Source organism: Oncorhynchus mykiss, chromosome 8 (assembly GCF_013265735.2).
Source record: "Oncorhynchus mykiss isolate Arlee chromosome 8, USDA_OmykA_1.1, whole genome shotgun sequence".
NCBI lineage: Eukaryota > Metazoa > Chordata > Actinopteri > Salmoniformes > Salmonidae > Oncorhynchus > Oncorhynchus mykiss.
This window is the reverse complement of record NC_048572.1, coordinates 85,480,526-85,506,092: the sequence shown is the minus strand read 5'-3', so window position 1 is coordinate 85,506,092 and position 25,567 is coordinate 85,480,526. Positions and strand designations below refer to the sequence as shown.

Here is a 25,567-nt window from a genome sequence, read left to right as displayed (position 1 = left end):
TCCTGAAGAGATAAAGTAGGCCTCTTCTGTAACATGTGTACCTATATAGTTACTCAGCAGGGACTCCCACTGGATCTCTTACTTAAAGAAATTCTCAAGATGTAAGATGAAAAATGTTAATGTCATTTAGGTCTCAAGTAGAAATAAACATTCTGCAAAAAAAAGCCTATGTAATATTAACACAAACAAGACAAGAGTTATGAGGTTTCAGTTTTGTATTACTGCAATAGTTTTGGTACATTAAAAACAGACATAAATGACACTTGAACAAAATGTAGAGACATTTGGCTCAGAGGTGTTTGACAACAACGTGCAATGCCAAGGATGTGGGTTTGATTCCCACTGGGGACCGGTACAAAAAAATGGATACAATCACTACTGTAAGTCGCTCTGAATAAGAACATGTGATGTCAATATATCAGCTGTGTCTGCATAAAATATTTCCCTTGTCTCTCTTCAATTTCCTGATATCCATCTTTTGTTTCATATGAATATACAAAAATGTACCTTCGGTGTATGTACCAAAAAGGACGAGGGTACGTGTCAAATGACGATTATCTACAGCAAGTGCACTTCAGGACTTTTCACAGTTAAAAATAATTAAATAATGCTTTGTTTTTTCAAAACCAACAGAGTGGTAGAGTAGTAGTTGTCATGGTGACAACTTGGTAGTAGTAGTAGTAGTAGAAGAGTTGCCACGACGATGATTACCTGTGACTTGTGACAGTCTGGTACGATTCAGTACAGTATGGAAGCTCAAGGGTGTAAAAAATTGAAAGGGGCTGGGGGGTGGTGGGGGAGGGGGGGGGGGGGGGGGGTTGTTGATTGTTGATGTGAAAACCAGGTCCTCAAAAAACAAAATGAAGTTTTCTCCTTGTTTATGCGTTTACTCAGCTTTCATTTTTCCGACCTCCTCAGGCATGTCTTGGGGCACGGCCGCTGGCTCGGGGTCATCCAAAAAGGCTTGTTTTCTCTCCCTCTCCTTCACCAGCTGAACACCACAGTAGGTCACAAACAGTACAGACAGGGTGGACAGAGGGAAACCTGGAAGACAGAGACAAGAAGTGAGAAATAGACTAGAGAAAGATGTGAAATATAAGATGGAGAAAATATACTTTTGAACGACTGCCGTTTTCAATGTAAACTAGATGGGTCAAGAATAGTTTCCAAGGAAGGAGGACATCTTTATCAGACTGGTCAAGAATAGTTTCCAAGGAAGGAGGACATCTTCATCAGACTGGTCAAGAACAGTTTCCAAGGAAGGAGGACATCTTTATCAGACTGGTCAAGAACAGTTTCCAAGGAAGGAGGACATCTTTATCAGACTGGTCAAGAACAGTTTCCAAGGAAGGAGGACATCTTTATCAGACTGGTCAAGAACAGTTTCCAAGGAAGGAGGACATCTTTATCAAACTGGTCAAGAACAGTTTCCAAGGAAGGAGGACATCTTTATCAGACTGGTCAAGAACAGTTTCCAAGGAAGGAGGACATCCTTTATCAGACTGGTCAAGAACAGTTTCCAAGGAAGGAGGACATCTTTATCAGACTGATCAAGAACAGTTTCCAAAGAAGGAGGACATCTTTATCAGACTGGTCAAGAACAGTTTCCAAGGAAGGAGGACAATTCTTTATCAGACTGGTCAAGAACAGTTTCCAAGGAAGGAGGACATCTTTATCAGACTGGTCAAGAACACCTCAGACCAACAAGCCGTTATTCTCTGTGGCATTTTTTCTATGTAGCTACATACAATATTTACTTTTGGCCTGTAATGTAATTATGGAATATATTTTTTCCCCATGACTTTTGAGCATTGTTCTTTGTGTTGTCCACTACAGTAACGGTCCTTCTTACCTTGGACGATCAGTCTTTTTCCCACCAGCTTGGCAAACTCCAGACTGTTGAGAGCCAGGACGTTGTAGAGGACGATAGTCCAGAAGTTGAGGGCCCCGAAGACGGCTCTGATTCTACGAGACATGGCCTCACCTATGGCATACTGTGGACAGAGGGGACATAGGGACTCAATCAGTCTCCAGGCCTTATTTTCTACAGCCACTCCTGCAGACATGAATCTGAAAGGATTGGATTTCAAAGCAATATTGAAATATTGGGAGCCATTATGGTAACATTGGCAGCACACCTGATTCAGCTAATCATGATTCCAATGAGCAGCTGATTCATATCAGTACACAGCTGGGGTACAGTAGCCCCCCCCCCCCCCCCCCCAAAGGGTACAGTAGCCCCCCAGAGGGTACAGCAGCCCCCCCACCCCAGAGGGTACAGCAGCCCCCTCCCCCCCCAGAGGGTACAGTAGCCTTTCCTGCAGATGGTACAGTAGCCCCCCCCCCCCCCAGAGGGTACAGTAGCCTCTCCTGCAGACGGTACAGTAGCCCCCCCCCCCCCCCCCCCAGAGGGTACAGTAGCCTCTCCTGCAGACGGTACAGTAGCCCCCCCCCCAGAGGGTACAGTAGCCTCTCCTGCAGACGGTACAGTAGCCCCCCCCCCAGAGGGTACATTAGCCTCTCCTGCAGACGGTACAGTAGCCCCCCCCCCAGAGGGTACAGTAGCCTCTCCTGCAGACGGTACAGCAGCCCCCCCCAGAGTGTACAGTAGCCCCCCCCCCCCAGAGGGTACAGTAGCCCCTCCCAGAGGGTACAGTAGCCTCTCCTGCAGAGGGTACAGCAGCCCCCCCAGGATGAGGGTTGGTCTACCATAGAACAGCTCTTTCCCACATAGCATCCATTCATTTTCAATAACAATTTGCCTTGTATTTTTTTTAACCCTTACTTCACCAGGTAAGTTAACTGAGATTCTCATTTACAGCAATGACCTGGGGAATAGAGGTGGGATAATAGAGGGGGGATGAATGAGCCAATTGGAAACTGGGGGTGATTAGGTGGCCGTGATGGTATGAGGGCCAGATTGGGAATTTAGCCTGGACCCCGGGTTAACCCCCCCCCTCTTACGATAAGTGCCATGGAATCTTTAGTGACCTCAGAGAGTCAGGACACCCATTTAACATCCCATACAAAAGACAGCACCCTACACAGGGCAATGTCCCCAGTTACTGCCCTGAGTCATTTGGATATGTTTTGTTGTTGACCAGATGAAAGAGTGCCTCCTACTGGCCCTCCAACAGCACTTCCAGCAGCATCTGGTCTCCCACCCAAGGATCAAACAGGATCAACACTGCTTTGCTTCAGAGGCAAGCCAGCAGTGGGAGGCAAGGATGGTTTGCTGCTGGTGTTATTAACTTACCTCGATGTTGGAGAAGGGAGGTAAGGAGAAGATCTTGTCCACCCAGAGCTCCAGGTTGAGACCAAAGCAGTTGAAGAACGACCAGATGTAGACCAGCTCACATGGACCCAGCCACAAAGTGGTCACAACGAACGTACAGATGGTCGCCACAAGCTCCTTGAAGATATTTTTGTGGCTTCCTCCAATGTAATCGTAAACATACCTGTCAGAGGAGATCGAGATGGAGACACCGTTTGTTAGTACTGAAGGGTTCATGGTTTTGTCTCTGGTCATCAAAGGATGTTCCCCAATGATGGAAGTGGGGCCAGAGTGAAATCGTTTAGGGACCACTGATATTGGGGAGTAAAATCAGCTTTAAAATGAATTCTGGGCATTAAGAGGGTTTTGAAAATGTTTTGCCATCTATCGACTATGGGACACTCACTTGCACAGCCAGTCATTGATGCCTCTGTCAAAGTGCCTACAAATTGAAGAGAGGATATTAGTTAGAGAGCATGGACTCTATATTCATTGACCTAAAACTCAATACTCATTGTGATGTCCACATCCAGTAGTAGGTGTATAATGACATGGCACAGAACACAGCTTCCGACAGTCACTAGACAAGTGTTCACATGTGAAGGGTTAGGGTTCTGAGACATACATTCACGCCCTTTATCAGAAACTCTTATCCCTGAGCGATTTACAGGAGCAATTAAGATTTAGGTGCTTTGCACAAGGGCACATCGAGAGATTTTTCACCTATTCGTCTCTCGTATTCGAACCAGCGACCATTCGATTACTGGACCAATGCTCTTAAACCAGGGATTCACTACATGTGAATCCCTGTGGTGGTTGGACACTTACGTCTCAGCGAACACGTAGAGCATGGTGATACACTTAGGAGGCTGAGGAGGATCCAGATGATCCAGTCTGGCCACAGTGTTGATCACCCCAAACATCACCGCTGCCTTCACCCAGTCATACACCAGGTTAGAGTAGGCCAGGCCAGCTACAGACGAGACAGAGAGACCAGTCATACACCAGGTTAGAGTAGGCCAGACCAGCTACAGACGAGACAAAACAAGTTAAGTTCCTGTCAGATCACGCATCATTTGAAACGACATGCGATTAACTTACAGTTTTGTTACAAATTTTAACGTGTCATTGATAATATGTATACGCTATATAGAGAGAAGATAATACCGTAGCGTAATATCATATTTGTATTACCACAAACACCGACAGCTCTGCAGAGAAATCATGCTAAACTTGATATCTCTGTTAGCTAGTGATATTGGCCTATAAGATGAGGTTGTATTTTTTGTTTTCCTGGTCAGGTGAGGACATAAGCAGGATTCAATCCAGGGGATTTATGCAGGGCGTACACTACACTACTTCGCTACGAATTCGCCATGTTTTTTTCCATCTCAGATTAATTTGAATGATCGGGGTGAAATCCTATGAACTTGGGCTAGGGTCAGTATACGTCGGGACTGGCGTAGTTTGAACAGGTCAAGGACGCACCGATGATGACTGTTCCGTTCTCCAGACCCCTGTCGGATGACCTTATACATTTCTGACATGTCAGACATTTTTGTCGTACATCTTGTAGTATGAGCAGTGCTACGACGCAATTGGGCAACGGACTACTGCCAATAGCCAATGAGCCCTTAGCATGTGAGACCAAAACAAAGATGGTGAAGAGGAGAGCAACAACAACATGCACCGTGTGGACCGAGGTGATGTAAGACAGATTGGGGGAGCTGTGGAGAGAACAGCTGCCTTTTCAATATTAAACGTTTTATATGACCTCCCATTCCCTCTGTAGAATCGAAATTCCATATTGTCCAAGTCCAAACATTGTCTGGTCCATATTCTGCACCTCTTCCATTGGCTGGTCCCTATTCTGCGCCTCTTCCATTGGTTAGTCCATATTCTGCACCTCTTCCATTGGCTGGTCCATATTCTGAGCCTCTTCCATTGGCTGGTCCATATTCTGAACATCTTCCATTGGCTGGTTCATATTCTGCGCCTCTTCTATTGGCTGGTCCGAATTCTGCGCCTTTTCCATTGTCTGGTCCATATTCTGCACCTCTTCCATTGGCTGGTCCCTATTCTGCGCCTCTTCCATTGGCTAGTCCATATTCTGCACCTCTTCCATTGGCTGGTCCATATTCTGAGCCTCTTCCATTGGCTGGTCCATATTCTGAACCTCTTCCATTGGCTGGTTCATATTCTGCGCCTCTTCTATTGGCTGGTCCGAATTCTGCGCCTTTTCCATTGGCTGGTCCATATTCTGCGCCTCTTCCATTGGCGGGTCCATATCCTGCGCCTCTTCCATTGGCTGGTCCATATTCTGAGCCTCTTCCATTGGCTGGTCCATATCCTGCGCCTCTTCCATTGGCTGGTCCACATTCTGCACCTCTTCCATTGGCTGGTCCATATTCTGATCCTCTTCCAATGACTGGTCCATATTCTGAGCCTCTTCCATTGGCTGGTCCATATTCTGCCCCTCTTCCATTGGCTGGTCCATATTCTGCACCTCTTCCATTGGCTGGTCCATATTCTGCGCCTCTTCCATTGGCTGGTCCATATTCTGAGCCTCTTCCATTGGCTGGTCCACATTCTGCACCTCTTCCATTGGCTGGTCCATATTCTGAGCCTCTTCCAATGACTGGTCCATATTCTGAGCCTCTTCCATTGGCTGGTCCATATTCTGAGCCTCTTCCATTGGCTGGTCCATATTCTGAGCCTCTTCCATTGGCTGGTCCATATTCTGCACTTCCGTTTCTTTCTTGATGTTTCTCAACACATTATTTATGCACACTAATAAAGCAGCTCGCTGTTTGCGTTATGTTTGATTATGTTTGGTTATTTTTGCGTTATGTTTGGTTATGTTTGGTTATGTTTGATTATGTTTGGTTATGTTTGCATTATGTTTGGTTATGTTTTGTTATGTTTCCGTTATGTTTGGTTATGTTTGGTTATGTTTGGTTATGTTTGATTATGTTTTGTTATGTTTCCGTTATGTTTTGTTATGTTTGCATTATGTTTGGTTATGTTTGGTTATGTTTGGTTATGTTTGCGTTATGTTTGGTTATGTTTGCGTTATGTTTGCGTTATGTTTGGTTATGTTTGGTTATGTTTCCGTTATGTTTGCGTTATGTTTGGTTATGTTTCCGTTATGTTTGCTTTATGGCATTTTTACGAGAACCCGAGAAATGCAGGGCATGATTAACTAGGGAATCACGGTGTAATGTGAGCATCCACATCCTGGGGTTGAGGATGGTTTGAATGAAAGATTTGTGACAAGAAAATCGGGAAATGTGTTATCATTTAGAAGTCGTGTAGAATCCCAGCATTGGGCCGGGATTCAATCCGATCGACAATGTACCATTAAAAAGTCATTTCCGATTGAGAAAACATATGCAGTGTTTACCATGAAGAAAACATATGCAGTGTTTACCTTGAAGAAAACATATGCAGTGTTTACCATGAAGAAAACATATGCAGTGTTTACCTTGAAGAAAACATATGCAGTGTTTACCATGGAGAAAACATATGCAGTGTTTACCTTGAAGAAAACATATGCAGTGTTTACCTTGAAGAAAACATATGCAGTGTTTACCTTGAAGAAAACATATGCAGTGTTTACCATGAAGAAAACATATGCAGTGTTTACCTTGAAGAAAACATATGCAGTGTTTACCTTGAAGAAAACATATGCAGTGTTTACCTTGAAGAAAACATATGCAGTGTTTACCATGGAGAAAACATATGCAGTGTTTACCTTGAAGAAAACATATGCAGTGTTTACCATGAAGAAAACATATGCAGTGTTTACCTTGAAGAAAACATATGCAGTGTTTACCTTGAAGAAAACATATGCAGTGTTTACCTTGAAGAAAACATATGCAGTGTTTACCATGGAGAAAACATATGCAGTGTTTACCTTGAAGAAAACATATGCAGTGTTTACCTTGGAGAAAACATATGCAGTGTTTACCTTGAAGAAAACATATGCAGTGTTTACCATGGAGAAAACATATGCAGTGTTTACCTTGAAGAAAACATATGCAGTGTTTACCATGGAGAAAACATATGCAGTGTTTACCGTGAATGCAGTCTCTGCGAACAGGGGAAACATTGCCTTTATAAGGTGCATTGTCGACAAAGTGTGATGGGATTGAATCTCGGCCTTGGTGTATTTCAATGCTTGATAAGAAGGGCTATAAACCTTTTTTTCATGATTATGTATTCCTGATCAGGAAAAACTCCTTGGCCCACACTGATAAATGTTGAACCTTAAAGTTAGCTGAACTGACCCAAGGACCAGTCGGACAGCTGCTTGACCAGCTTCATGTCGTTGGGGATGGTCAGGATGTACAGGTAGTGGAAGAACACGTCCACCACAAAAATGGCTCCCAAGTGCAACAAAGCCCCGGTGGTAATGTTCCACATCTCTCTCTGCTTACGGGTCAGGTTAGGGTTGTTGGCCTGGGGGGGGGGGGGGGGGGAGGGGGGGGATTCAAAGTTTAAAGATCATGGTATGGTAAAAAAATAAAAATAACTGACCAATACATTAGTTCTATAAAACAACAAATATATAGAAAACAAACTAAAGTGACATCAAATTGATGAACTAAATACTCTAGTGAAATATTACAATGTCAATTGAATTATGACTGCCAGCTTCACCTGCTCAAGGATATAACTCATCTGAACAAGGTACTGATGGAACGTCTGGATGAGTCCAAAAGTAGAATTATGACTCACCTGAACATGGAACTGATCGAAAGTCTGGATGAGTCCAAAAGTAGAAGAATGACTCACCTGAACATGGAAGTGATCGAAAGTCTGGATGAGTCCAAAAGTAGAAAAATGACTCACCTGAACATGGAACTGATCGAAAGTCTGGATGAGTCCAAAAGTAGAAAAATGAATCACCTGAACATGGAACTGATCGAAAGTCTGGATGAGTCCAAAAGTAGAAAAATGACTCACCTGAACATGGAACTGATCGAAAGTCTGGATGAGTCCAAAAGTAGAAAAATGACTCACCTGAACATGGAACTGATCGAAAGTCTGGATGAGTCCAAAAGTAGAAAAATGACTCACCTGAACATGGAACTGATCGAAAGTCTGGATGAGTCCAAAAGTAGAAAAATGACTCACCTGAACATGGAACTGATCGAAAGTCTGGATGGGTCCAAAGTAGAAGAATGGAAGGTAGAAGTTGTATTTGAGCAGGTCAATGAAGGTGTAGTTGCCATCCTTCTTCTCACAGTTCTCCAGAGCAAAGCTCATACAGCGCATTATGGTGAAACAGGATCCTCCGTAGAACAGGATGTCTTGCAGGTCGAAGTAGCCCGTCACAAAACCTTCCTGGAGGAGATGTGAACATGATGTCTTGTTTATTTATTTAACCTTTATTTAACTAGGCAAGTCAGTTAAGAACAAATTCTTATTTTCAATGGCGGCCTAGGAACAGTGGGTTAGGACTGGCATTTATTCCCTCAGCTCCGGGTGAAAGTGAATCGGTCCAGTACTATCCTGGTACATAGCTAGTGTAGATTCACTTCTAGGACTGGCATTTATTCCCTCAGCTCCGGGTGAAAGTGAATCGGTCCAGTACTATCCTGGTACATAGCTAGTGTAGATTCACTTCTAGGACTGGCATTTATTCCCTCAGCTCCGGGTGAAAGTGAATCGGTCCAGTACTATCCTGGTACATAGCTAGTGTAGATTCACTTCTAGGACTGACATTTATTCCCTCAGCTCCGGGTGAAAGTGAATCGGTCCAGTACTATCCTGGTACATAGCTAGTGTAGATTCACTTCTAGGACTGGCATTTATTCCCTCAGTTCCGGGTGAAAGTGAATCGGTCCAGTACTATCCTGGTACATAGCTAGTGTAGATTCACTTCTAGGACTGGCATTTATTCCCTCAGCTCCGGGTGAAAGTGAATCGCTCCAGTACTATCCTGGTACATAGCTAGTGTAGATTCACTTCTAGGACTGACATTTATTCCCTCAGTTCCGGGTGAAAGTGAATCGGTCCAGTACTATCCTGGTACATAGCTAGTGTAGATTCACTTCCAGGACTGGCATTTATTCTCTCAGCTCCGGGTGAAAGTGAATCTACACTAGCTATGTACCAGGATAGTACTGGACCGTTAAAGTTTAGTTCTGAATACACAGGACATGGTGTTGTGAATCCATCGTACCAATAGTTGATTGCGAACACTAACCTGACACTTGCTTGACGTTGTTGAGACAAGGACAGGAATAGGGTAGAAATATTTGAAGTGGTCCAATCAACCAATCAGATCTAAGTTTAGCCAACCCACCTGCCAAGTATTAAAAGGTTCCATCTTGAAGCTGGCCAGGCTGGCGAGACCGGCGACGAAGACGATCCACTTCCTCTTGACCAGAGCCACGCTGTAGAGGATGAAGCAGTGTGAAAGGACCAGAGCCAGGAAGCCCCCTCCCATACTGACCAGCACCGCCAAGCCACCGTACAACCCATAGATCAACGACCTGTGCTGTGGAGCAGGAAGAGCCAACATTATTACAAGGTTGTAACAAGGTTATTTGAATATATATATATATATATATATATATATTTTACAATGTTATTGCAAGGTTGTTATAAGGTTACCAAAAGGTTATTACAAAGTTGTTATGTTAATGTTATTACAATGTTGTAACAATGTTGTGACAATGTTGTAAAAATTGTATGATATGTTATTATTACAACTATATAGCAATGTTATTATAACTTAATTACAAGGTTAAATCAAAGTTATTATAACTTAATTACAAGGTTAAATCAAAGTTATTATAACTTAATTACAAGGTAAAATCAAAGTTATTAGAACTTAATTACAAGGTTAATAAAATGTTATTATAACTTAATAACAAATTTAAATCAATGTTATTATAACTTAATTACAAAGTTAAATCAAAGTTATTAAAACTTAATTACAAGGTTAATAAAATGTTATCAAAAATGTCAATGATTGTAGTGATAAAACCAGGACATTATTACTATGATGTAATATACTCAAGTCCAGATGACATATGTATCCAACAGATATTCATTGGGAACCAGACAGCAGCGATGACGACATTATAGATGGTTGATTACACTAAAGTGATGCCGGTTGGGATGAAATGAAATATCATTTTTTTTTATATATATACATGTTAATTAAGAGTTATCTATTGTTTAATAATGTTACCTTGCAATACCAATCATCCATACCAATCTTCATCGCAAGCGCAGAACAAAACAAAAAGGCATGTTAAAAACATACATGAACACATTTGTCAGGTGTTTACCCCTTTTAAATGATTGGGAGCTATTCCATTAGTCAGCCAACTCATGCTTTTTAGTAGGCAGGATTATACAATAATAACAAAACAAAACAAAAACACACTCCAAATTACAGTGTTATGCAAATTATCATTCAGTTACTATAACAACATGTTAATACAATGTTGTTTCTATGCGTAATTACAGTGGTACTACACAGGTATACGAACAACTAGAGGCGTCAGGACCGCTAGGTAACAATCTTGACGTTCTGCCTCTGAGCAAGGCAGTTAACCCCCAACAACTGGCGTGCATGTCGATTAAGGCAGCGGGGTTGGGTTAAGTACGGAAGACACGTTTCAGTTGAATGCATTCAGTCGTACATCTGACTAGGTATCCCCCCTTTCCCTTAATGTAAATTGTTACACAAACCTAAAAAGCTACATTTAGGCTTTATCCCTCACTGGTATCCTAATCTCTCTCTACAGTGCACTACTATATTGCCCAGAGCCCTAATAAGGGTGTCTTTTGAAACCTACATGTTGAGTGTTGGGAAGTCATTGTAACTGTGAATACACACCCTGGGAGATATCAGGGAGCAGACTTTGGCAAAGATCACATGACCGGCGAGGGCGAATAGGATGTGATTGCGGAATGTTGTGAACCACATCACCCATTCAAAATCAGCAACGTCCTATAACACGTGAAAAAAACCACAAATATATAAATTCACACATCAATTTCATCAATGTCATCAATAACATAAAAAGTGTGTAAAATGTATTAGTGAGGCAACACAGTCTCACGAGGAACAGAGAGATAAATCAATTCCATTCGTTAGAACAGATTAAGCCTAGTACTAGACTAAATTGCATGCTCAATGGAAAATCTCACTATTCAGTCCAGGACTAGGTTTTAATCGGTTTCAGTGTATGGGATGGCTTGTACATTACATACTGGGAACGGACCACTGACCATTTTCCTTCCAAAGTAGTGCCATCCTGGTTTCACGCTCTTCTTGAACACTTTTCTGTTCACATTGTCTGAAAATCAAAACAGGAAAGGGAATTACTGTACACTGACGACTGATGGACAAACCATTTAAAACAACAAATGTGAGAGTTTTGTTGGATTCTGTCAGAGATGAGGGGAACTCAGACAGGCTCTGTTGGATTCCGTCAGAGATGAGGAGAACTCAGACATGCTCTGTTGGATTCCGTCAGAGATGAGGGGAACTCAGACAGGCTCTGTTGGATTCCGTCAGAGATGAGGAGAACTCAGACATGCTCTGTTGGATTCCGTCAGAGATGAGGGGAACTCAGACAGGCTCTGTTGGATTCTGTCAGAGATGAGGGGAACTCAGACAGGCTCTGTTGGATTCTGTCAGAGATGAGGGGAACTCAGACAGGCTCTGTTGGATTCCGTCAGAGATGAGGAGAACTCAGACAGGCTCTGTTGGATTCCGTCAGAGATGAGGGGAACTCAGACAGGCTCTGTTGGATTCTGTCAGAGATGAGGGGAACTCAGACAGGCTCTGTTGGATTCTGTCAGAGATGAGGGGAACTCAGACAGGCTCTGTTGGATTCTGTCAGAGATGAGGGGAACTCAGACAGGCTCTGTTGGATTCCGTCAGAGATGAGGAGAACTCAGACAGGCTCTGTTGGATTCCGTCAGAGATGAGGGGAACTCAGACAGGCTCTGTTGGATTCTGTCAGAGATGAGGGGAACTCAGACAGGCTCTGTTGGATTCTGTCAGAGATGAGGGGAACTCAGACAGGCTCTGTTGGATTCCGTCAGAGATGAGGAGAACTCAGACAGGCTCTGTTGGATTCCGTCAGAGATGAGGGGAACTCAGACAGGCTCTGTTGGATTCCGTCAGAGATAAGGGGAACTCAGACAGGCTCTGTTGGATTCCGTCAGATTTGAGGAGAACTCAGACAGGCTCTGGTGGATTCCGTCAGAGATGAGGAGAACTCAGACAGGCTCTTTAGGAGTGGTTACATTGGACTAGTGTGAACTGAGATCTCCAGAAACATGTCTACTGTGTGATTTATCTGTTGTTAATGTGTTTTAGAGTGTTTGTATCATATCCTAGCCGGACGAATCAAACTGAGTTCTTCTGCTACTCTCGTTCTAACGTTCGTGGGCATGGCGTGGCATTTGCCCAGACTAAGGAGTCTGGGTAGCCAGGCTAAGGAGTCTGGGTAGCAAGGCAAACCACATCCATCTTCTGTCTGATACAATCTTTTTTAACCTTTGAACTTGTGTAATTGGAAGAAGAAGGGGAAAAAAGACAGTTACGTGTTGATATTTCCATTGAGTGTGTTATTTTGGTAAGAGCAGCAGCATACCCTCAGGTAGCCTTTTTCTGGTTGACCCTAGAAATAGGTATGTTAGGAGATCTGGAGAGACCGGGTCAGTCAATTACTAATATACTAATACTCTTAATAAAAGTATTTATGTTCAACACGCAATCTGTAGATTCTATTCGATAAGATATATTGAAATTGTACGTTAAACATCACAGCATAGTTGAAAGATATGTGTTGCGTAGAAACACGAAGTGGGTGGCCAGCAGAGATAGATGTGATGGGCTGAGGGAAGCTGAGGGTTGGGATGTGATGGGCTGAGGGAAGCTGAGGGTTGGGATGTGATGGGTTGAGGGTGGCCAGCAGAGATAGATGGGATGGGCTGAGGGAAGCTGAGGGTTGGGATGGGATGGGCTGAGGGAAGCTGAGGGTTGGTATGTAGAATTGGAGACAAGTGTGAGTGGAGTTGCTGTGTGTGTGAGAGAGAATGATGGGATGGGCTGAGGGAAGCTGAGGGTTGGGATGGGATGGGCTGAGGGAAGCTGAGGGTTGGGATGGGCTGAGGGAAGCTGAGGGTTGGGATGGGATGGGCTGAGGGAAGCTGAGGGTTGGGATGGGCTGAGGGAAGCTGAGGGTTGGGATGGGCTGAGGGAAGCTGAGGGATGGGATGTGGAGTTGGATACAAGTGGGAGTGGAGTTGCTGTGTGTGTGAGAGAGAATGATGGGATGGGCTGAGGGAAGCTGAGGGTTGGGATGGGATGGGCTGAGGGAAGCTGAGGGTTGGGATGGGCTGGGCTGAGGGAAGCTGAGGGTTGGGATGGGCTGAGGGAAGCTGAGGGTTGGGATGGGATGGGCTGAGGGAAGCTGAGGGATGGGCTGAGGGAAGCTGAGGGATGGGATGTGGAGTTGGAGACAAGTGGGAGTGGAGTTGCTGTGTGAGAGAGAGAATGATGGGATGGGCTGAGGGAAGGTATGTGGAATTGGAGACAAGTGGGAGTGGAGTTGCTGTGTGAGAGAGAGAATGATGGGATGAGCTGAGGGAAGGTATGTGGAATTGGAGACAAGTGGGAGTGGAGTTGCTGTGTGAGAGAGAGAATGATGGGATGAGCTAAGGGAAGGTATGTGGAATTGGAGACAAGTGGGAGTGGAGTTGCTGTGTGAGAGAGAGAATGAGGGTCTAAAGATAAAGGGGGAAAAAAGTCAAAATAAAACATCATAAAAGTACATCTGAATGATACCAAGTGTCAGTGTTTTTACAACTAATGCCTGTTTGCCTGAGGCTGATGCCTTGCAGGTGTTTCTACACATGCATATACACACGCTCTCATTCAAATAAACACATACAAGAACACACACATACATGTAATAGTGCCAGACATGCACACAAACATATACAGTAGGCATTGTTGTTATGATTTCAGTTGTCCTTGATGTCCTTTGTTTTAAATTGATTTATTATTATTATTTATTTATTTTTCATTGTTGTTTGCTGTTTTATTCTGTCTTTTCCTTTCTTCTCTTTAGTTCTCTTGGTTGTTGGTGCCTTGGGGGGGGTTCTTGCGGGTGGGAAATGGAATTAATTGTATTTTTTATTTTTTTTATTCCGAGGGGGGGGGGGGGGGGGGGGGGACTGTGGGAGGGGTCTCGAATGGTTGAGGGACAGATACAGTGCCTTGCGAAAGTATTCACACATTTCAGGCTTCAAACATAAAGATATAAAACTGTATTTTTTTGTGAAGAATCAACAACAAGTGGGACACAATCATGAAGTGGAACGACATTTATTGGATATTTCAAACTTTTTTAACAAATCAAAAACTGAAAAATTGGGCGTGCAAAATTATTCAGCCCCTTTACTTTCAGTGCAGCAAACTCTCTCCAGAAGTTCAGTGAGGATCTCTGAATGATCCAATGTTGACCTAAATGACTAATGATGATAAATACAATCCACCTGTGTGTAATCAAGTCTCCGTATAAATGCACCTGCACTGTGATAGTCTCAGAGGTCCGTTAAAAGCGCAGAGAGCATCATGAAGAACAAGGAACACACCAGGCAGGTCCGAGATACTGTTGTGAAGAAGTTTAAAGCCGGATTTGGATACAAAAAGATTTCCCAAGCTTTAAACATCCCAAGGAGCACTGTGCAAGCGATAATATTGAAATGGAAGGAGTATCAGACCACTGCAAATCTACCAAGACCTGGCCGTTCCTCTAAACTTTCAGCTCATACAAGGAGAAGACTGATCAGAGATGCAGCCAAGAGGCCCATGATCACTCTGGATGAACTGCAGAGATCTACAGCTGAGGTGGGAGACTCTGTCCATAGGACAACAATCAGTCGTATATTGCACAAATCTGGCCTTTATGGAAGAGTGGCAAGAAGAAAGCCATTTCTTAAAGATATCCATAAAAAGTGTTGTTTAAAGTTTGCCACAAGCCACCTGGGACACACACCAAACATGTGGAAGAAGGTGCTCTGGTCAGATGAAACCAAAATTGAACTTTTTGGCAACAATGCAAAACGTTATGTTTGGCGTAAAAGCAACACAGCTGAACACACTATCCCCACTGTCAAACATGGTGGTGGCAGCATCATGGTTTGGGCCTGCTTTTCTTCAGCAGGGACAGGGAAGATGGTTAAAATTGATGGGAAGATGGATGGAGCCAAATACAGGACCATTCTGGAAGAAAACCTGATGGAGTCTGCAAAAGACCTGAGACTGGGACGGAGATTTGTCTTCCAACAAGACAATGATCCAAAACATAAAGCAAAATCTACAATGGAATGGTTCAAAAATAAACATATCCAGGTGTTAGAATGGCCAAGTCAAAGTCCAGACCTGAATCCAATCGAGAATCTGTGGAAAGAACTGAAAACTGCTGTTCACAAATGCTCTCCATCCAACCTCACTGAGCTCGAGCTGTTTTGCAAGGAGGAATGGGAAAAAAATGTCAGTCTCTCGATGTGCAAAACTGATAGAGACATACCCCAAGCGACTTACAGCTGTAATCGCAGCAAAAGGTGGCGCTACAAAGTATTAACTTAAGGGGGCTGAATAATTTTGCACGCCCAATTTTTCAGTTTTTGATTTGTTAAAAAAGTTTGAAATATCCAATAAATGTCGTTCCACTTCATGATTGTGTCCCACTTGTTGTTGATTCTTCACAAAAAAATACAGTTTTATATCTTTATGTTTGAAGCCTGAAATGTGGCAAAAGGTCGCAAAGTTCAAGGGGGCCGAATACATTCGCAAGGCACTGTATTGGGGAACTGTGGGGGGATCTTGGAAGGTTCGGGTTTCACAAGATTGTGATCATGAAAAAGGAAACTATGACATATATTTTATATCACTATCATACACACGCACCCTCACACATAAGGATGGCTCTGCTGCAGGAAGACTGATACATGTTTGATAGTGTCTTGATGCTGTAGTGTTTGATAGTGTCTTGATGCTGTAGTGTTTGACAGTGTCTTGATGCTGTAGTGTTTGATAGTGTCTTGATGCTGTAGTGTTTGATAGTGTCTTGATGCTGTAGTGTTTGATAGTGTATTGATGCTGTAGTGTTTGATAGTGTCTTGATGCTGTAGTGTTTGATAGTGTCTTGATGCTGTAGTGTTTGATAGTGTCTTGTTGCTGTAGTGTTTGATAGAGTCTTGATGCTGTAGTGTTTGATAGTGTCTTGATGCTGTATTGTTTGACAGTGTCTTGATGCTGTAGTGTTTGATAGTGTCTTGATGCTGTAGTGTTTGATAGTGTCTTGATGCTGTAGTGTTTGATAGTGTCTTGATGCTGTATTGTTTGTCCTTCGTGTTCTAATACTTTAATGTTACCCCTTCCTTGTGTTTTTTGTAATAAATAATAATTATTTTTATTTTTTTACTTCCGAACTTCAACTGTATGTTACAACACAAATATGTTTAAATGGGGGAAATTTTTAGAAAAAAGAGAGCCGCAGCATATTGAGCAAAGCCCCATCAGCATTGCATAACCTACTTAGTTATCACAAAGCCCTTCATATTTCCCACAATAATAATCATATCCTCAAAGCCGTCCTCGTTTTTGAGGAGATTATGTTCCAGCGTGTATCGTGGCCCTCGATGATTGAATTGAAATATTCCACGCAACAGGAGACGAGGAAGAGAACAGCACTTTCTGAGGTGGAGACAGAAATACTCTTGACAAGGAGCACGAGAGCTGTGTTTCTCAGGTCCAAGGGCACGAAAAGACAACCTTGCTGCCGGGGATCCTGGTACTTCTGAAAGGCAGGGCCATATGGCAGATAGAGGGAGAAAAATATATCACTCTCTAAAGTTCAACCATAAATACTGACAATGAGCACTAACCAGCAGTTCCTACAACAACCTATAATACAACCTACTGTACAACCTATAATACAACCTACTGTACAACCTATAATACAACCTACTGTACAACCTATAATACAACCTATAATACATCCTATAATACATCCTATAATACAACCTACTGTACAATCTACTGTACAACCTATAATACAACCTATAATACATCCTATAATACAACCTACTGTACAACCTACTGTACAACCTACTGTACAACCTATAATACAACCTATAATACATCCTATAATACATCCTATAATACAACCTACTGTACAACCTACTGTACAACCTATAATACAACCTACTGTACAACCTACTGTACAACCTACTGTACAACCTATAATACATCCTATAATACAACCTACTGTACAATCTACTGTACAACCTATAATACAACCTACTGTACAACCTACTGTACAACCTATAATACATCCCATAATACAACCTACTGTACAACCTATAATACATCCTATAATACAACCTACTGTACAACCTACTGTACAACCTATAATACAACCTACTGTACAACCTACTGTACAACCTATAATACATCCCATAATACAACCTACTGTACAACCTATAATACATCCTATAATACAACCTACTGTACAACCTACTGTACAACCTATAATACAACCTACTGTACAACCTACTGTACAACCTATAATACAACCTACTGTACAACCTACTGTACAACCTACTGTACAACCTATAATACATCCTATAATACAACCTACTGTACAACCTACTGTACAACCTACTGTACAACCTATAATACAACCTACTGTACAACCTATAATACAACCTATAATACAACCTACTGTACAACCTACTGTACAACCTATAATACAACCTACTGTACAACCTACTGTACAACCTATTGTACAACCTACTGTACAACCTACTGTACAACCTATAATACAACCTACTGTACAACCTACTGTACAACCTATAATACAACCTACTGTACAACCTACTGTACAACCTATAATACAACATACTGTGCAACCTACTGTACAACCTACTGTACAACCTACTGTACAACCTATAATACAACCTACTGTACAACCTACTGTACAACCTATAATACAACCTACTGTACAACCTACTGTACAACCTATAATACAACCTACTGTACAACCTACTGTACAACCTACTGTACAACCTACTGTACAACCTACTGTACAACCTATAATACAACCTACTGTACAACCTACTGTACAACCTATAATACAACCTACTGTACAACCTACTGTACAACCTACTGTACAACCTACTGTACAACCTACTGTACAACCTATAATACAACCTACTGTACAACCTACTGTACAACCTATAATACAACCTACTGTACAACCTACTGTACAACCTATAATACATCCCATAATACAACCTACTGTACAACCTATAATACATCCTATAATACAACCTACTGTACAACCTACTGTACAACCTATAATACAACCTACTGTACAACCTACTGTACAACCTATAATACATCCCATAATACAACCTACTGTACAACCTATAATACATCCTATAATACAACCTACTGTACAACCTACTGTACAACCTATAATACAACCTACTGTACAATCTACTGTACAACCTATAATACATCCTATAATACAACCTACTGTACAACCTACTGTACAACCTATAATACATCCTATAATACAACCTACTGTACAATCTACTGTACAACCTATAATACAACCTATAATACATCCTATAATACATCCTATAATACAACCTACTGTACAATCTACTGTACAACCTATAATACATCCTATAATACATCCTATAATACAACCTACTGTACAATCTACTGTACAACCTATAATACATCCTATAATACATCCTATAATACAACCTATAATACAACCTACTGTACAACTTATAATACATCCTATAATACATCCTATAATACAACCTACTGTACAATCTACTGTACAACCTATAATACAACCTATAATACATCCTATAATACATCCTATAATACAACCTACTGTACAACCTACTGTACAACCTATAATACATCCCATAATACAACCTACTGTACAACCTACTGTACAACCTATAATACAACCTACTGTACAACCTACTGTACAACCTATAATACAACCTACTGTACAATCTACTGTACAACCTATAATACAACCTACTGTACAATCTACTGTACAACCTATAATACATCCTATAATACAACCTACTGTACAATCTACTGTACAACCTATAATACATCCTACAATACAACCTACTGTACAATCTACTGTACAACCTATAATACAACCTATAATACATCCTATAATACAACCTACTGTACAATCTACTGTACAACCTATAATACATCCTATAATACATCCTACTGTACAATCTACTGTACAACCTATAATACAACCTATAATACATCCTATAATACAACCTACTGTACAATCTACTGTACAACCTATAATACATCCTATAATACAACCTATAATACAACCTACTGTACAACCTATAATACAACCTATAATACATCCTATAATACATCCTATAATACAACCTACTGTACAATCTACTGTACAACCTATAATACAACCTATAACACATCCTATAATACAACCTACTGTACAATCTACTGTACAACCTATAATACATCCTATAATACAACCTACTGTACAATCTACTGTACAACCTATAATACAACCTATAATACATCCTATAATACATCCTATAATACAACCTACTGTACAACCTATAATACATCCTATAATACAACCTACTGTACAATCTACTGTACAACCTATAATACATCCTATAATACATCCTATAATACAACCTACTGTACAATCTACTGTACAACCTATAATACATCCTATAATACATCCTATAATACATCCTATAATACAACCTACTGTACAATCTACTGTACAACCTATAATACATCCTATAATACATCCTATAATACAACCTACTGTACAATCTACTGTACAACCTATAATACATCCTATAATACATCCTACTGTACAACCTATAATACATCCTATAATACAACCTACTGTACAATCTACTGTACAACCTATAATACATCCTATAATACATCCTACTGTACAACCTACTGTACAACCTATAATACATCCTATAATACAACCTATAATACAACCTATAATACAATCTACTGTACAACCTATAATACATCCTATAATACATCCTACTGTACAACCTATAATACAACCTATAATACATCCTATAATACAACCTATAATACAACCTATAATACAATCTACTGTACAACCTATAATACATCCTATAATACATCCTATAATACAACCTACTGTACAATCTACTGTACAACCTATAATACAACCTATAATACAATCTACTGTACAACCTATAATACATCCTATAATACAACCTATAATACAATCTACTGTACAACCTAAAATACATCCTATAATACATCCTACTGTACAACCTATAATACAACCTATAATACATCCTATAATACAACCTATAATACATCCTACTGTACAACCTATAATACAACCTATAATACATCCTATAATACAACCTACTGTACAATCTACTGTACAACCTATAATACAACCTATAATACAATCTACTGTACAACCTATAATACATCCTATAATACAACCTATAATACAATCTACTGTACAACCTAAAATACATCCTATAATACATCCTACTGTACAACCTATAATACAACCTATAATACATCCTAAAATACATCCTATAATACAATCTACTGTACAACCTATAATACATCCTATAATACATCCTATAATACAACCTACTGTACAATCTACTGTACAACCTATAATACATCCTATAATACATCCTATAATACAACCTACTGTACAACCTACTGTACAACCTATAATACATCCTATAATACATCCTATAATACAACCTACTGTACAACCTACTGTACAACCTATAATACATCCTATAATACAACCTACTGTACAACCTACTGTACAACCTATAATACATCCTATAATACAACCTACTGTACAACCTACTGTACAACCTACTGTACAACCTACTGTACAACCTATAATACATCCTATAATACATCCTATAATACAACCTACTGTACAATCTACTGTACAACCTATAATACAACCTATAATACATCCTACTGTACAACCTATAATACAACCTATAATACATCCTATAATACAACCTATAATACAATCTACTGTACAACCTATAATACATCCTATAATACATCCTATAATACAACCTACTGTACAATCTACTGTACAACCTATAATACAACCTATAATACAATCTACTGTACAACCTATAATACATCCTATAATACAACCTATAATACAATCTACTGTACAACCTAAAATACATCCTATAATACATCCTACTGTACAACCTATAATACAACCTATAATACATCCTAAAATACATCCTATAATACAATCTACTGTACAACCTATAATACATCCTATAATACATCCTATAATACAACCTACTGTACAATCTACTGTACAACCTATAATACATCCTATAATACATCCTATAATACAACCTACTGTACAACCTACTGTACAACCTATAATACATCCTATAATACATCCTATAATACAACCTACTGTACAACCTACTGTACAACCTATAATACATCCTATAATACAACCTACTGTACAACCTACTGTACAACCTATAATACATCCTATAATACAACCTACTGTACAACCTACTGTACAACCTACTGTACAACCTACTGTACAACCTATAATACATCCTATAATACATCCTATAATACAACCTACTGTACAATCTACTGTACAACCTATAATACAACCTATAATACATCCTATAATACAACCTACTGTACAACCTACTGTACAACCTATAATACATCCCATAATACAACCTACTGTACAACCTACTGTACAACCTATAATACATCCCATAATACAACCTACTGTACAACCTACTGTACAACCTATAATACAACCTAATGTACAACCTACTGTACAACCTATAATACAACCTACTGTACAACCTACTGTACAACCTATAATACATCCCATAATACAACCTACTGTACAACCTACTGTACAACCTATAATACAACCTATAATACAACCTACTGTACAACCTATAATACATCCCATAATACAACCTACTGTACAACCTACTGTACAACCTATAATACAACCTACTGTACAACCTATAATACAACCTACTGTACAACCTACTGTACAACCTATAATACATCCCATAATACAACCTACTGTACAACCTACTGTACAACCTATAATACAACCTACTTTACAACCTACTGTACAACCTATAATACATCCCATAATACAACCTACTGTACAACCTACTGTACAACCTATAATACAACCTATAATACATCCCATAATACAACCTATAATACAACCTACTGTACAACCTACTGTACAACCTATAATACATCCCATAATACAACCTACTGTACAACCTACTGTACAACCTATAATACAACCTACTGTACAACCTACTGTACAACCTATAATACATCCCATAATACAACCTACTGTACAACCTACTGTACAACCTATAATACATCCTATAATACAACCTACTGTACAACCTACTGTACAACCTATAATACAACCTACTGTACAACCTACTGTACAACCTACTGTACAACCTACTGTACAACCTATAATACAACCTACTTTACAACCTACTGTACAACCTATAATACATCCCATAATACAACCTACTGTACAACCTACTGTACAACCTACTGTATAACCTATAATACAACCTACTGTACAACCTATAATACAACCTACTGTACAACCTACTGTATAACCTATAATACAACCTACTGTACAACCTATAATACAACTTACTGTACAACCTTTTTATTTATTTATTTTATTTTATTTTACCTTTATTTAACCAGGTAGTCAAGTTGAGAACAAGTTCTCATTTACAATTGCGACCTGGCCAAGATAAAGCAAAGCAGTTCGACAGATACAACAACACAGAGTTACACATGGAGTAAAACAAACACACAGTCAATAATAAAGTATAAACAAGTCTATATACGATGTGAGCAAATGAGGTGAAAAGGGAGGTAAAGGCAAAAAAAGGCCTTGGTGGCAAGGTAAATACAATATAGCAAGTAAAACACTGGAATGGTAGCTTTGCAATGGAAGAATGTGCAAAGTAGAAATAAAAATAATGGGGTGCAAAGGAGCAAAATAAATAAATAAATTAAATACAGTTGGGAAAGAGGTAGTTGATAGGGCTAAATTATAGGTGGGCTATGTACAGGTGCAGTAATCTGTGAGCTGTTCTGACAGTTGGTGCTTAAAGCTAGTGAGGGAGATAAGTGTTTCCAGTTTCAGAGATTTTTGTAGTTCGTTCCAGTCATTGGCAGCAGAGAACTGGAAAGAGAGGCGGCCAAAGAAAGAATTGGTTTTGGGGGTGACTAGAGAGATATACCTGCTGGAGCGTGTGCTACAGGTGGGAGATGCTATGGTGACCAGCGAGCTGAGATAAGGGGGGACTTTACCTAGCAGGGTCTTGTAGATGACATGGAGCCAGTGGGTTTGGCGACGAGTATGAAGCGAGGGCCAGCCAACGAGAGCGTACAGGTCGCAATGGTGGGTAGTATATGGGGCTTTGGTGACAAAACGGATTGCACTGTGATAGACTGCATCCAATTTGTTGAGTAGGGTATTGGAGGCTATTTTGTAAATTACATCGCCAAAGTCGAGGATTGGTAGGATGGTCAGTTTTACAAGGGTATGTTTGGCAGCATGAGTGAAGGATGCTTTGTTGCGAAATAGGAAGCCAATTCTAGATTTAACTTTGGATTGGAGATGTTTGATATGGGTCTGGAAGGAGAGTTTACAGTCTAACCAGACACCTAAGTATTTGTAGTTGTCCACGTATTCTAAGTCAGAGCCGTCCAGAGTAGTGATGTTGGACAGGCGGGTAGATGCAGGTAGCGATCGGTTGAAGAGCATGCATTTAGTTTTACTTGTATTTAAGAGCAATTGGAGGCCACGGAAGGAGAGTTGTATGGCATTGAAGCTTGCCTGGAGGGTTGTTAACACAGTGTCCAAAGAAGGGCCGGAAGTATACAGAATGGTGTCGTCTGCGTAGAGGTGGATCAGAGACTCACCAGCAGCAAGAGCGACCTCATTGATGTATACAGAGAAGAGAGTCGGTCCAAGAATTGAACCCTGTGGCACCCCCATAGAGACTGCCAGAGGTCCGGAAAACAGACCCTCCGATTTGACACACTGAACTCTATCAGAGAAGTAGTTGGTGAACCAGGCGAGGCAATCATTTGAGAAACCAAGGCTGTTGAGTCTGCCGATGAGGATGTGGTGATTGACAGAGTCGAAAGCCTTGGCCAGATCAATGAATACGGCTGCACAGTAATGTTTCTTATCGATGGCGGTTAAGATATCGTTTAGGACCTTGAGCGTGGCTGAGGTGCACCCATGACCAGCTCTGAAACCAGATTGCATAGCAGAGAAGGTATGGTGAGATTCAAAATGGTCGGTAATCTGTTTGTTGACTTGGCTTTCGAAGACCTTAGAAAGGCATGGTAGGATAGATATAGGTCTGTAGCAGTTTGGGTCAAGAGTGTCCCCCCCTTTGAAGAGGGGGATGACCCCAGCTGCTTTCCAATCTTTGGGAATCTCAGACGACACGAAAGAGAGGTTGAACAGGCTAGTAATAGGGGTGGCAACAATTTCGGCAGATAATTTTAGAAAGAAAGGGTCCAGATTGTCTAGCCCGGCTGATTTGTAGGGGTCCAGATTTTGCAACTCTTTCAGAACATCAGCTGAATGGATTTGGGAGAAGGAGAAATGGGGAAGGCTTGGGCGAGTTGCTGTTGAGGGTGCAGTGCTGTTGACAGGGGTAGGAGTAGCCAGGTGGAAAGCATGGCCAGCAGTAGAAAAATGCTTATTGAGATTTTCAATTATGGTGGATTTATCAGTGGTGACAGTGTTTCCTATCTTCAGTGCAGTGGGCAGCTGGGAGGAGGTGTTCTTATTCTCCATGGACTTTACAGTGTCCCAGAACTTTTTTGAGTTAGTGTTGCAAGAAGCAAATTTCTGCTTGAAAAAGCTAGCCTTGGCTTTTCTAACTGCCTGTGTATAATGGTTTCTAGCTTCCCTGAACAGCTGCATATCACGGGGGCTGTTCGATGCTAATGCAGAACGCCATAGGATGTTTTTGTGTTGGTTAAGGGCAGTCAGGTCTGGGGAGAACCAAGGGCTATATCTGTTCCTGGTTCTAAATTTCTTGAATGGGGCATGTTTATTTAAGATGGTTAGGAAGGCATTTTTA

The 25,567-nt window shown here is 40.8% G+C and overlaps 1 protein-coding gene across 7 annotated transcripts in view; it reads right to left on the bottom strand.

Annotated features, from left to right (window-relative positions):
* Positions 1-200: 200 nt before the first annotated feature.
* Positions 201-25,567, bottom strand: part of hhatla (hedgehog acyltransferase like, a) — a 41,491-nt gene continuing 16,124 nt past the window's right edge. For 6 of the 7 annotated variants that reach the window (XM_036986613.1, XM_036986612.1, XM_036986609.1 and 3 more), the window contains exons 3-13: positions 11,531-11,598; positions 11,136-11,249; positions 10,482-10,508; positions 9,588-9,782; positions 8,414-8,623; positions 7,564-7,735; positions 4,103-4,247; positions 3,681-3,716; positions 3,257-3,458; positions 1,853-1,994; positions 201-1,044 (exon numbers count right to left, since the gene is read on the bottom strand). In XM_036986613.1, coding sequence (XP_036842508.1) covers positions 887-1,044; positions 1,853-1,994; positions 3,257-3,458; positions 3,681-3,716; positions 4,103-4,247; positions 7,564-7,735; positions 8,414-8,623; positions 9,588-9,782; positions 10,482-10,508; positions 11,136-11,249; positions 11,531-11,598 — 1,469 coding nt within the window. In that variant the 3' untranslated portion in view covers positions 201-886. The remainder of the gene's footprint in view (positions 1,045-1,852; positions 1,995-3,256; positions 3,459-3,680; positions 3,717-4,102; positions 4,248-7,563; positions 7,736-8,413; positions 8,624-9,587; positions 9,783-10,481; positions 10,509-11,135; positions 11,250-11,530; positions 11,599-25,567) is intronic. The other variant, XM_036986614.1, reaches the window with a different exon arrangement.